Source organism: Pelophylax lessonae, assembly GCF_965119305.1.
Source record: "Pelophylax lessonae genome assembly, chromosome: 12".
NCBI lineage: Eukaryota > Metazoa > Chordata > Amphibia > Anura > Ranidae > Pelophylax > Pelophylax lessonae.
Window position 1 is genome coordinate 73,022,989 of NC_138779.1, and position 14,177 is coordinate 73,037,165.

A 14,177-nucleotide genomic window follows, 5' to 3' on the forward strand; every position below is an offset into this window, starting at 1 on the left:
TGGAGGAATCTCCTGTGCCTGTGTAATGTAAACACAGGCACAGGAAATTATGCAAACTCCTCTTGTGGAGCCCTTTTCGGTTCCAGCGTGAGAGGAGAGGACATCTACCGTGAGTACACAAGCACTACACTGACACCAGGACATATAGGCACATTTTGAACCCCCTGATCACCCTCCAGTTAACTCTTTATTTCCTGACTAAGTGTCACTTTATACAGTATACAGATAATTTACTGATCACTGTAGTGTCACTGGTGATGCCAGTTAGCGCCAGCCGAAGTTAGCAGTAGTTATCGTCAGTCCCAGATAGGTTTAGGGTACCCGCTGTATATTCCCTAATAAAGGTTGAAGCCCTTGATCACCCCACCATTAACCCTTTCACTCCCAGTCACAGTGTCACTATATACAGTGTACAGATGATTTACTGATCGCTGTATTAGTGTCACGGGTGACGCTAGTTAGGGTCTTAGTATGGTGTCAGGGTCCTGCCACATATTTTCGAATGAAATTTTAACCCCCTGATCGCCCCCTCAGTTAACTCTTTCACTCTCTGTCACAGTGTCACTAGTAAAGTGTACAGATGTTTTGTTGTTTTATTGAGTTAATGTTTTATTTATACTGTGTTTTATCGTTAACCGCTGTTTGCTTTGTAGGTACGCCATTCAGCTGCAGCACTGATTTGTTTACTTTGACAGCAACAGGGTTTGCTCTCATGATACATAAATCCGTGACTCCAGTGCTATAGGAGGTGATTTCACCACCGCAGTTAAAAAAAAAAAGCATATATCCTGAAGCATAGGGGATGGGGTAAACACAAAGGGCGTATTTCCCCTATGCTTCGGCATATTTTTTTATTCACATTTCTTGGCAGAGATTTCTTCATCCACATCAATCAATGTGAATGGAGGAATCTGTTATGCTCTCTTTTTTCATTCAGCCCACAGGCTGCACGACAAAAAAGAACATTACAATTTATGCCCATCAAGGACCATCTATGTACTGGTATGTTGCTGGTCTTTAAGTGGTTATACCTGAAGGATGCCTGCAGGTTTAGACATCATCTTGGTATCGTTTTTTCAGCCGGTAGTCGGCTTTCATGTATAAGCAATCCTAGCTGCTAATTAGCCGCTAGACTGCTTTTACAAGCAGTGGGAGGGGACATTCCCCCCCCCCCCCCACACACACACACACTTTCCATTGTTTTCTCTGTCTCTCCTGTCCCACCGGGGAACCCGAGAATGCAGCGGGTGGTTCCGCCAGCTGACCATAGAGCACCGCCTTCAGGTTTTCTAAGGGCGTAAATTGCTCATTTTACTTCCTCACTAACGATCACAGTTTCGGAGGCCCTGAAATGTCAAGATAGCACAAAATCCCCCAAATTACCCCATTTCAGAAAGTATATAAGCCAAAGTATTTGCCAAGAGGCATCGTGAGTATTTTTCAGCTCTCATTTGTTTTGGAAAATGAAGAAAGGAAAGGATTTTTTTTTTCTTTTTTCAATTTTCAAAACTTTGAGACAAAAAGCGAGATCTGTACAATACTCAACATGCCTCTCTGCAAATTACTTGGAGTGTCTACTTTCCGTAAAGTCTTTGGGGCTTTGGGGTAGTGAGGAGTGAAATCAACAATTTATGCCCTTAAAAAAGTTTGAAGGCGGTGATTGGATTTTGGGGTCCGGTACGTGGCTAGACTGCCAAAAAGACTCACACGTGGGGTATCCCCGTACTCAGGAGAAGCAGCAGAATGTATTTTGGGGTGTCATTTCACATATACCCATGGCATGTCTGAGCAGGTTTTGTTTTTTTTGTAATTTTTCAATCACTTGTGACAAAAAAATGAAATATTCAATAGGGTTCAACATGCCTCTCAGCAAATTCCTTGGGGTGTCTACCTTAAAAAAAAGGTAATTTAGGGGGGTTTTGTACTGCCCTGTCATTTTAGCACCTCAAAAATTGAGATAGACAGTCATAAACTAAAAGCTGTGTAAATTCAAGTAAATGTACCATAGTTTGTAGGCTCTATAACTTTTGCGCAAACCAATAAATATAAGCTTGTTGAATTTGTTTTTTTACCCAGGACATCTGGCTGAATACATTTTGGCCTAAATGTACGACAAAAATTGAGTTTATTTATAACATAAAATATAATTTATTTAAAAAAATGTTGGTATTTTTTCGTCTATATTGCAAAAAATAAAAATCCCAATGGTGATCAATTACCACCAAAAGAAAGCTCTATATGTGCGGAAAAAATGGATGTAAATTTAGTTTGGGTACAGTGTTGCATGACCACGCAATTACCAGTTAAAACAACGCAGTGCCAAATTGCAAAAAGTGCCCTGGTAAGGAAAGAGGTAAAACCTTCTGGAGCTGAAGTGGTTAAACAAAATGGGGTTGATTTACTACAGGCAAATAGACAAACCCTGCAAGTGCAGTTGCTCCAGAGCTTAGTAAATGAGGTAAAGCTTCAATTTGCAAAGAATACCCAATCACATGCAAGGAAAATAAAAGATAAAACAGCATTTTTGCTTGCACAGTATTGGGTGATGGAAGTCAGCAGAGCTTCCCCTCATTTACTAAGCTCTGGAGAAACTCCTCTTGCAAAGTGCACACTCTACTTGCCTTTAGTATATCAACCCTAATATTTCAAAATGTTTTTTTACAGTTACTTTTAGTACAGTAAAATAAGGGTGAACTTACCTTTCTCACATTGTCCTCCGGAGAAGCCTCGCTGGCACACACACTCGTAGTTCTCCTTTTTAGGGATGCACAGTCCTCCATTCTGACAGGGGTATGGTTTCTTGGTACATGGGTGGCTAAGGAATGTTGAGATTTCAATTGCATTGAGGATGTTCTCTTCTCTCAGTACTGGAAAGCCCTTGATGTTAAGCTGCAAATAAATAAATATTTTGTTTTATTTGTTTCTCACTACTAAAGCCCCGTACACACGCACAGATCGTCGTCATACAAATGTTCGTCTTTTCTCCCCGGGATGTCGGTGTCTGTTGAAAAGTGCAAAGACAGCACAAGGACAGCACAAGAATTTTGTCCGCAGACTTCAGCTGACTGCAGAAGTGATGTCATGTAATGGTTAACTTTCCCTGTGTTTTTTATTTTCTGAGCATGCCCAGTCTTGCAAATCTGCGGTCTGTCGGCTGATTTCTGTACTGACAGGCGAACAATCGTCCGTTATGGTGTCCGCAGACAAAAATTTTCATGTTTGCAAGAAAGACTCTTGTCCGCGGATTGTGTGCAGACAGCTGTCGGAGGCACCATACTAACACGCGTACAATCGGCAGATCTTTCGTCCGCCGACGTTTGTATGACGACGATCTGTGCGTGTGTACGGGGCTTAAGTGTGACTTTACGCATCACTTTCTTTTTTTTGTTTGTGGTGGGGTGGGGGAAATATCATATCCATACAGGGCTTCACTAGGGGATAATAATGAGTGCCTTTGATCATCATTTTCTGTATTGGATGCTTCTTCTCCCATTTATTATGCACATTGCTGCAGGTCCTGACAGATGAACAGGTAGAAATCGCTCTACCATTATTCATAGGGAGACATTAGCCCATGTATGGCCAGTATTACTATTTTTCCTATATAATTTAAGCAGTAATAAACCCAAAACCAAAATAGATAAGGTATTACAGCTTATTTTTTCTTTCATTTTTTTTTAAAGGCATGCTTACAATACAATAAAACGTAGACACATAAATCACAATCGGTATGAATTGCTTTAGTCACATCCAATATACAACTAGATCCTTTGACACCTACCGAAAAGTAAAACAGTGTAAGCACAAACTTCAGTGTCTAAGAAATTGTGTTCAATAGTGTTCAAATGAAGGCATGGGGGGGGGGGGGGGGGGTTGTTGGCTTAGGGACCAACCCGTCATGTGAATATCAGCTGTCGTATCAGCTGGTACCATTCCCGTCAGTAGACTGTCCTAAAAAATTAGGAACAATGGTCTGGCCATCACCTCGTAAAGTGTAAGTCATTTGGTCCCGGTGACTTGTTTATGTTACGTTTTTCGAGTCTAGTTCTGAGTCTGTCTTCTGTTAACCAGAATACACTAACACACTGAAGCCACACTCCAGCTCACACTTTATAAGTCGTTACAGCAAACTATTTTTTTTTTCCCTTTTGAGAAGATGATCATTGTAAGCACCCCTGCCAGTGTTAAATGGTTTCTCTCACCCCAGTAACTGATACATCTGCAAGAGATACTGTTCTTTTGAAGAACAACAAACTTACTTGCTAGATCACTAGCCTAAAAAGAAAACAAATGCAGCTATCAAATCTAAAAATTGGTAAGCGCAATTTAATAAATGTTTGCTTTTGGGTTTATTACTGCTTTAAGATTGAATCCTGTAAACCTGTCCTACAGGAAAAATGCGTAGCTTTTTTAATAATAAAACATGTCATGTTCCCTTTCAATTGAAATCAGCCTATAAGAAAATAAATATTTTTTGTTAATAAATAGGCCCAAAGAGGAAGAAAGAGAAATCAACAGGAATAAATGAACAGCTAATTAACGGCTGACTGAGGAATCATAATCTGTAACTTCAGTACCAGCAGGGTCACTGCAATAAGCAAAATACTGACTGTCAGCAGCAATTTTCTTATATTTATCACTGAGTGACAGAGAGATTAAACTGAAGTGAGCACAGATCATGATTTACATAACATTCATATTCCATGTGAAGTTTAAACTCATTTAAAGCAGTATTAAATCCAAGTTAAACAATTTAATATATTGCAGTTTATCAATCCTGAAATGTAGTGGCTGCATTAGTTTCATTTTTTAAGCTTTTTCCCATTATTTTTCATCTGGTGATCTGGGTAGTAACACACTTCTTGTCTTAGCGTGTCTCCACTCTAAATGGAAGAGCAAAGGAGACAGCTTTGGACAGCAGCATCACCCGTCTTGGTGGAGTGGAGTGCTAGACTAGCAAATTTAAATGGACTTGACTAATAGGTTAATGCCAAGCTCCAGCTCACACTTTGTAATCAGTTACAGCAAACAGTTTTTTGTTCCTTTTTGGATAAAGGTTTTACATAAATGAGTAAAAAACCCTCTAACTACCACTTTTGGTGGACAACTTGGCCCATTAAACAAAGTTAAAAAATAAGAGACTTACTGGCTAGATAACCAGGTAAAAGTAGAGGTATAAAATAACTAAAAAGTAAACGCATGCAGCCACATCTACGTATTGATAAGCTGCAAATGTTGGGTTTAATGCTTCTTTTAAGTGATTGTAAAGTTTTTTTTTTTTTTTTTTTAAACTTGTAGGCTCGATCCCAAGCCCCCGCTCTCACTGGATTTGATTGACAGCAGCAAGAGCCAATGGCGCTCACTGCTCTCAATGAGTCCAATCGGGCGGGAGAGAGAGAGCAATGCCACTGCTCTCGGGTATGGTGCTGGATCAAGAAGAGCTGACAATAGAAGATTTTTTAACTTAATGCAGAGAATGCATTAAGGTACAAAAAAAAAACATCCCAGCCTTTATAACCACTTTAGGCTTTTTCAGAGATGTAATAAAAAGAGCAATGTACAAAGTTTAGTAGACCATAACAAACAATCAGATGTTACTAAAGGCAGATCTGTGAAAGAAAAGGGGGTGCCCAACAGCCAAAGATAGAAAATTGGATCCAATACTGGCTACTATTCCTGAAAATGGGGCCCTTCATAGACAAACTTTCCTGTTCATATCCATGCAGAGAAAAAGCAAATGTAAATGTGTTGGTATATTTTACATAGGGTGAGGACAACAGCAATGGAGGCAGATTTTCTAACCTGCCCAGTAGACTTTCTACCAGAGGCTGCTTTGGTGACAATCATCTGCCTTACACCTAAACATCAGATTGTTGGTCCAATCCTGCCAACAGCATCCAACATCTTGTGTCCATAGGCATCTTGCGTTTATTTGCTTTACTCTCCTCCTTGCCTCACTGAATAACCAAATTGTTTTCTTGTGTATGAAACCAGCTAAAGGGTCCAAACACCATCAGCTGTTTCTGTGTGTAGCACCCTTTTCCTAAGCAGGGTTGCTTGTAAATTTAGTTGTACTAGGTGGTAGCTTTTTTTATAGTCTTGTGGTCATTGGATTTCCCTCCTAATCCTGGTTTGGCTGTAGTTCTCCTTTCTGTCATTAGGTGGCACTGCTACCTTTGGCATTAGTGTGATGAATTACAATCAGTCAGGTTATGAATATGTATGTTTCTCTCAGCCAATCACACTGCTAGCGAGCATGCTGGAAGAGGCTATTTATTTGGAGGAAGTCAGGTGATCTGTCTCTTACTGATGTGTGAGGAATAGCTGCTGCTGAAGTCTAAGGCCTAACCATGTGCTCGGGGATCTGTAAGGGAGAGCCTGCACACTGCTTGGAAGCATGAAGGGAAGGGTAGAGACCTGAGATGAAGTACCAGAGGTGACTCTGCCATGTGTTGGGGAGCCTGAGAAAGCATCAAAATGGAATCATCCACACAGAATTCCTGCACCTTCTGTGAGTTGCATACTTTTGCGATAGGAGCCTGGACCTAGGGGAGATGTGTTGCCTTCCAGGTCAGTCCACATCTTATGCTACAGATTGCTACAGGAGACTGGACCCAGGGGAGAGGAGTTGCCTCCCAGGTCAGTCCATCGGAGAGGAGTTGCCTCCCAGGTCAGTCCATCGCTTAAAGGCTCTTTTTCTGTTCTGCTGTCTGCCTATTCTACATTTTTGTCTAAGGAGTCTACCAATCTGCCATTTTTCACTAAGAGTGTCCTATGCCCTACCCCTCTCTCCCATTTTTGTTCCTGTTGTGAGAAATAAACTTCTCCTTATTTAAGCATAAAAGTGACTGGCGCCCATCTTTCTATCTTGTTCACCACCCATGCCTAGTAATCTGCACCCTGAGGAGGAATGTCTGCCCTCCCTGTCCCTGGGGGTCACCGCCAGGCTGCTGGAGGTTGGGGAGGGCGCTACATGTGTATTAGCCTCAGTGCCTACAGTATTTGTCTTTCTGCAGTTAGTCATGATTGATCACAAATGCTAGGTAATCTACAGTAGAAGCTGAGCCAAATTTCCTGCATCCCTATCTTTACAGCCCTTCTCCCCAGCAGCATGTCTGCAAGGGTGATTCTGACAAGCCCTGTAGCGGGAGGGCATTCTTCCCACTTACTCCTACCAATGTAAGGGACATTTTACCAATGACGCTTTATTAATCCTATCAGGGGTTCCCCAAGACCTAAAAATAATTTTGAGGGTTCCTCTGGGGTAAAAAGGTGGAAAAAGGGATGCTGTAAACGATAAATAATTGCTGGTTCTACAGAAAAAAGACTATTACTTATTCTGTGCTATGCAGGCTTCCTTAAGCAACAAACTCTCAGAGATGGCATTCCCCCATCCTGCCTTGTTGCTAGGAAGTGTCTCACTGCTGTTACTGTTCACCCCCACTATTACAGGCACAAGATCTCTCAGCTTCAAATCCCTATTTGCTGTCTCCTCTGTTGCAGAAGTTCTGAACTCAGAGCTACCAGGGTAGAGGAAGCATGCATGCACAAGTATCTGAATAGGTGAGGGCTTGCTCCCATGATGGTGGGGGCAAGCAGCAACCACATGAATCATCTCAGCAATGTCCTAGCAATAAGGCAGGATAAGGGGACACCATTTCTTAGATGTTTCTGGCTAGGCTCTTGGAGGTACATAAATGGCCTACATCCACATTATGGACATTACTCAACTTTAATCAAGACTGTATAGTTATTTTTCATTTACAATTGCCCCTTACCTGCACAGGTGGGTTTTTTCTTTTTTTGGAAAGGTGAACTAAGCCTTTAGGTCTGGCTTTTGTTTGAATTTCTGTATGTGCAGGCTGACAACAGATGGATCGAAATTTGAATTTCAATCCATCTATGTCCGTTCCCAATTGACTTCTGTCAAATGGGACTGTTGAAAAATTGTGTCGATCAGCGGGGTTACAGCATATTGGCTGCAGCCTCTAAACAGTGTATTCTGACAGCAGAGGGGAGGATTCCTCCATCCACCTCATGTCTATCAATGGGGGAAACAATTTGTTTTTTGAATAGCTTAATGACTAAAAAAAAAAAGATCCATAATCTGCATAGTGATTGCACTTTACTGGTCTTGTCCCGCAATACAAGCCTATCAGTGTGTTTTTGCTGAAAACACAGTATGTACTATAGGTGGGTTTATTCCAAGTGGTGATTGAAGTTATCAGACACTAGAAACAGAATCTACAAAGCAATATAAACAGCAAGCAAGTGAAACATGAGAGGTGACTGCAACATGTTATCGGTGCTTGTTGTAAGTATAACACCTTATAATACTGATCGAAACATGACCATGGACCAGTTTGTGATGAATCATTTTTACTGCCAATGATCACTTTACCTTCTGGATTGATCCTTCAAAGCTGGTAGATATTGCAGCAGCTCGAGCTAGCTTGCTGAAGTCTGGTGCTCCTCCAACATAGAGAGACTCCTTCAGGTTCAGAGCATTGTGCGGTGTCTGGGGGAAGAGATAAGTGGCATTAAAAAAAAAAAAGAATAAAATTGGCAACGTTTACATATGATGGCAGTTTGCTCACAAATTTACTGATGTCCCACTAACTTACTATATTTCCTAAGCTAAGCTTTATTTTGTCATTTCCGCAACTCTCTCACTCTCCTAAATTATGGTCGCCTGCCTCCTTGCTAGAAATATACCGAAGTGCCTGTGTTATAGTACCTTTCTTTCTTTCTGTAGGAAAGGAAGTCAATAAAGCACAGTTCCATGTATTTATAATGTACACTCCATGAAAGAAACGCTTGCAGTCTCGGCCTTAAAGGCAATGCAAAAAGCAATCAGTTTCGTGATTTAGTGCATCTCTAGCTCCCTCTGCTGGATTCGTTTAGATTGCAGTACTTGTAAAAACTTTATACAAATGTGCATATGATGATTTCCTCCTGCAGGTCACTGATTTTCACAGGGATGCGCAATCCCATTACAAACTTTATCAGTTTTACAGATCCATTTGCATCTTTTTAAAGCCAATTGTTAAAAGCAACACTAAAGGAGAGCGACAGTCAAAATAAAAAAGTACCGTACTTGTAAACCTATTAATACACAACACACACACTGTGTTGATCCACTTTCATAAGTGGCAGTAGTATTATAATGAATGTTACACAGCAGTTTACAGATGCCAAAAGGGGAATGGTGAGAGGAACCACTGCAGTGTAATTACAAAAACTCGTGTCCAGAGCCATAGATTGTTGTCTGAAACGGTTATCATTTTGTTGTTCAGGTCCAAAATAATATTGAACTTTATTTTTTCATATGAAAATCCATGTTTATTATTGTTTACTTTGCCTGTAGTTCTCCTTAACAATCTACTGAAACGACTACAAGCAGCTATTTTTTTATACCCCCTCCCATCGATTAAAGATCTACACCAGGGGTCTCCAAACTATGGCCCTCCAGTTGTTCAGAAACTACAATTCCCATCATGCCTAGACATGTCTGTGTATGTCAGAGTTTTACAATGCCTGATGGGACTTGTAGTTCTGCAACAGCTGGAGGGCTGTAGTTTGGAGATCCCTGATCTACACTAATTAGTACTCAATGCTGTGGGAATTATGGCGATGGATGGCTACATTATTGGAAAATTCCTGCAAACAGACAGATCTAGTCTCAGTATGGTGAAAGCAAGTGAAGCAGAAAAATATTTTGAAGGGAAAGAGAGAAATGGACACCAAGCGGGCATCTACTCTACTCTAATTGCCCATTCACACTGCAATGTAGGTGTGCTATAGGTGCGTTTTCCATGTTTTCAATGATATGGTTCCCAACAATACATATTTGTATGTATGTTTTTGTTTAAAACTCTGTTTATTACAGTTTATCTGCAACTGTTTGTATCTTGTGGCTTATCACATATAGCTGTGTGCAAAAAGTAGGAGGTGGCCTGAGTAATTCATATGTTAAAAAATGTATACAAATACCCCAATGAGTTAAATGCAGTGCAGGGAAAAACGCACACTAAGAACACATCTGGATATAAGTGTGAAAGAGCCCTAAAGGTGATTAGTGGAATGGTTGGAACAATGTGCTCACATGATATATGGGATGAAATACATGTGCTTATCTTTACCTTACGGGATTTCTGAAATCCAGACAGTATGCAACAATAGCAGAGAGAGAGAGAGAAGGAGGAAAAGAGGGAGAAAACAAGTCATCAGTGATTGTAAAAAGCTTTAGCATGCAGAGTGGCAGACGTCATCCATCCACAATTCAAAGTTTTTCAGCAAGCTTTAGAACAGCGCCAATCCCTACAGAGTGCTAGGCAGCAATTAAAGCATCAGTCCATGTTAGTAGTGTAAGACAACTGCTTAACTCACACAAACAATACAGACGGCTTGCTTTTAATTGTATGGCATTAAGCCAAGTACTATTTGCTATTCGGATGTGTTCTCTTTTCTCTCTCTTAAGTGATTTTAAGTCAATTAAAATGCGCTTCTTTTTTTTTAATGTCTTTATTGGAAGTCTTCACTTTGTTTCCCACAGATCACTTTCACCCCAGTCAGGCGGGCGGCTGTACTGGGTATGGACATAATGCACAATAAAATGAACAGCTCACTGTCAATGGCTGTCAATAGTATAGAGATTTGTGGCCTTACACAAAGGAAGCGATGTGGCTTTGATGAAGTGTACAGCTTTTCCCTGCGATTAGGCTAGGAGAAAACGCCATTGATTATCTCTTTCCAACTGTTTTTCTACAAAATAGCCAAATCGTGGCTGAATCTTACAATCGCTTTTAATGCCTGTTTACTAGAACCATGGGAGAGCATGGCAGCAAATGTTTGATTACATTTTTTTTTTTTTTTACAGAGGCTTGGCTACTAGGAATGTTTATCTATAGACGAAAAATGACAAGCTGATTGAACAGTCTCCTGCTGATTTACCAGCATCATATGAAGTATGAGGGTCTACCTGATTAGATATAAAGGGGATGCTCCCATAGACCTTCATACTACACAGTAAAGGGTCATAGTCCAAGGTGTTGCCCTTGACAGGTTTACATTAATCTTTTATAAGTAACATATTTGATCCAGAGCTAGTATGATGCTCAGACATCAGAGGAAACGACTGCAGAGGCAGGAATACAGCCATGTGACAGGTTTCCCTTACAATGCAAGCAGGAGGATTGCCTTACATATTTTATATCATTAGTATGAACGCAGCATAAAAGTTTATGTCCATAAGCTTGCTTGCTTTTACATTCCCTAAAGCTGCCAGGTAGAGCTGACTGAGGCTACCCAGACATTGATGGAGCACAAAATGAATACAAGGCACATGATCTTTTTCTTTGTTTTTACTTTAAAGCTTCTTTATAATTACCTTGCATATGTCCTGCTATGCAGAGTAGGGAATGTCTGCCATGAAGCTGCGACACAGGTGTCTTTTCTAATTTGTGCTTTTCACAAAAAAATAAGACAAATTCCCATGTCAAGTAACTGGCAGTTCCTTTAAAAGGTGTGCCTGTTCAGTCATTTGTCTCCCATATTTCACCCCAGCATCCCATGACACATCCAGGCTGGTGTTCGATGTGTCTTGAAACAAGACTGTGTAGAAGCTGCTGTTACATCATGTGTAAAATTAGGAGGATGTGCCAGTCAATCATGAAAATGTGCTTTTAAAATAGGCACAAGGGTTACAGCTTGCATACTGCTTCTGAATCTACAGCAACACTGATTTTGTGCACTGGGTTGACTTCTGGCTGTGCAGATCTATATGGCTGCAGGTAGCCATGTCTACTTGAACTCTGTGTTCTGAAAGTTCCAGTAATACCAGCTATGAAGACAGATTTTACCTCTAAATCATGTCAACACGCTCACTCTGTCTAATCAAGAATGATCAAGACTGTCCAATAGAATAATACATGCCTAGGATCAGTCAGAACAGAATGATGATCCTCCCTACAATGTAGTCTCCTGGAGAGAACTGATAGCAAGGGGCAGCATTGTCACCAAGTGGCCTCTGAAAGCCCTGCAGCAAGACCTTCAGTGTGGGTGCCTTGGGGTGCCATTCATTAACAATCTCACTGCAAATAGAGGAATGCACAGACACTCAGTACTGTCACCGACTGGGTGACTGGGTCCTATGAGATTGATGATTTAGCTCTGCAGCATTTACCAAAAAACAAAACAAATATTTTTTTAGGTGGACTGGCCCTTTTGAAATTTAAACAAGACAATTATAAAGTAAATTGACAAAAGCGGTTAAAAGAATTCATCCATCTGAGTGAATGGATCCCAATATCTCCAGATAGCACTAGCTGTGCAATGTACTATTCTACTCATTGCCCAGTGTTGCTCTTTAAAGCTCCATTTGTTTTTGTAATATTACCATAGAACAGTTTAAAAAGAAAAACAAAAGAGCAAACAGAGTACGCACACGTTACTGCAAGAAATAGGCTAAAAGAATCTACTTTACCATTGAGAGCAAAATAAATATTTAGATTTATTCACTCTTTTAAAATGTGAGGCACATAAAAGGGTAAAAGAAAATGCCCTAGTGAATAAGCAGAGGTCATTATATAAAAAAGAAAAGAGTTCTGAAAACACTGCATACCCTTATGTTCTCCCAGTACTGTAGGGCATCCAGTAATACAAAACATAACTCTGATTTCTTTTTTCATTGTTTGGAGACTGAATGTCCCTCCATGCTACTATTCCAACGTAACAAGTCTAGGATTGCCAAGCCATCCCTTTAATTACTGAAACACGAGTTTGGTGGCTAATTAGAGTTTTGTACACACAGGGCCCCTTAACAAAAGGCAAAGAACTGGGCTTGGCGGTCACTATGTAGAGTACAGCGCAACTGGAGGAACAATGAGGAGTATGTCTCTCTTAAGGCATCAGAGATATTGGAGGATGCTGAAGGAAGCAGAGTGTATTACTTTTTTTATCACTGTCTGCACAAAAAGCATATGAAGAATGCTAAAGCCTTCCTCCTCATATTACCACATGTAAATTATATTTTTAATTCAGTTGTATGTAGCCATCACGGCACAGAGAACATGGAACAAAAACCAAATAAAATTGATACTACTCAAATGCCCCACTCTGTTATCTCAGCTGACTGGCCACAATGTTTGCATGTGTTGGTTGGGTTAAATACTGGCTTGTCAAACACATCGAGGACTACAACAAAATGACACCCATCCATACACTGCCTCAGCATATAGTGAGCTCCTCTTAGAAAAAAATGGCTTCAGCTTGGTCTCCCACCCATTGGTTTTGGAGTTTGGAAGAAACCTACGCCAACACCTGGAGAACATACAAACTTCATGCAATTAGTAACTTGGGTAGGATTCTAACCCTGGACTTGAGCACTGCTTGGCAGAAATGTTACCTCGGTATTCCATCCCATCTGCTGTACTGTAGTCTCACAGTGCAGTCTACCATGAAGCACAACAGATCTACATGTGAATGAAGTGTCATGAGACCTGGCTTAAGGGAAACTTTGCAAAGACTTTATTAGGACCTTTGTTGCCGACCTTGTAAAAATGTTAGTAACATTGGTGCGTTTGAGGCACTGATGGAAAATAATTATGAAGATCATACATATAGACAAATTTGAGTCTTTGTTCTAGGTCAATGATTGGGAAAGTACTAAATCCAAGGAACTCACAATTCTGAGGTCAGAAATGGTACTCCCTGTATTTCTTTCAGCAATTCCTTTAAATTAAGTCATATTTTGGCATCCCTGATTTAAAATCATGTTATTAAGGAGTCTAAAGTAGTGATGGGCTTTATGTTCGAGTTGAATGTACGTTCAACTCGAACATCGGGAGATCGCTGAACACACAAACACCCGGGCGCTCAGTGGGAAGTTCGCCCGCTGATGAGCTCCCCATAATGCACTGCGCGATTTCAGTGCATTAAGTGCTTATGATTGGCCAAAGCATGTACCTGACCTGTATGCTTTGGCCAATCACAAGCACGATGTCCCTTCACAGCCATTATGGTCAAAGTCAGGGTGCCTTTAGCCAATCATGGCTCAGGGGCTAAGTCCACGCCCCACACTATATAAGGCTGATTACATGGCAGCCCTGTGTAGTGTGTAAGGAGTGGGAATTAGGCAGGTAGTTAGTGGATTGTGCTTTCAAACAGTTTAATGCAGT

The 14,177-nt window shown here is 40.7% G+C and overlaps 1 protein-coding gene across 11 annotated transcripts in view; it reads right to left on the bottom strand.

The window, feature by feature from the left end:
- The window catches only part of AGRN (agrin), a 704,390-nt gene that overhangs the window by 39,647 nt on the left and 650,566 nt on the right, over nucleotides 1-14,177 (bottom strand). For all 11 annotated transcript variants that reach the window (XM_082274335.1, XM_082274327.1, XM_082274332.1 and 8 more), the window contains 2 exons: nucleotides 8,402-8,518; nucleotides 2,700-2,889 (listed from right to left, as the gene is read on the bottom strand). In XM_082274335.1, coding sequence (XP_082130461.1) covers nucleotides 2,700-2,889; nucleotides 8,402-8,518 — 307 coding nt within the window. The remainder of the gene's footprint in view (nucleotides 1-2,699; nucleotides 2,890-8,401; nucleotides 8,519-14,177) is intronic.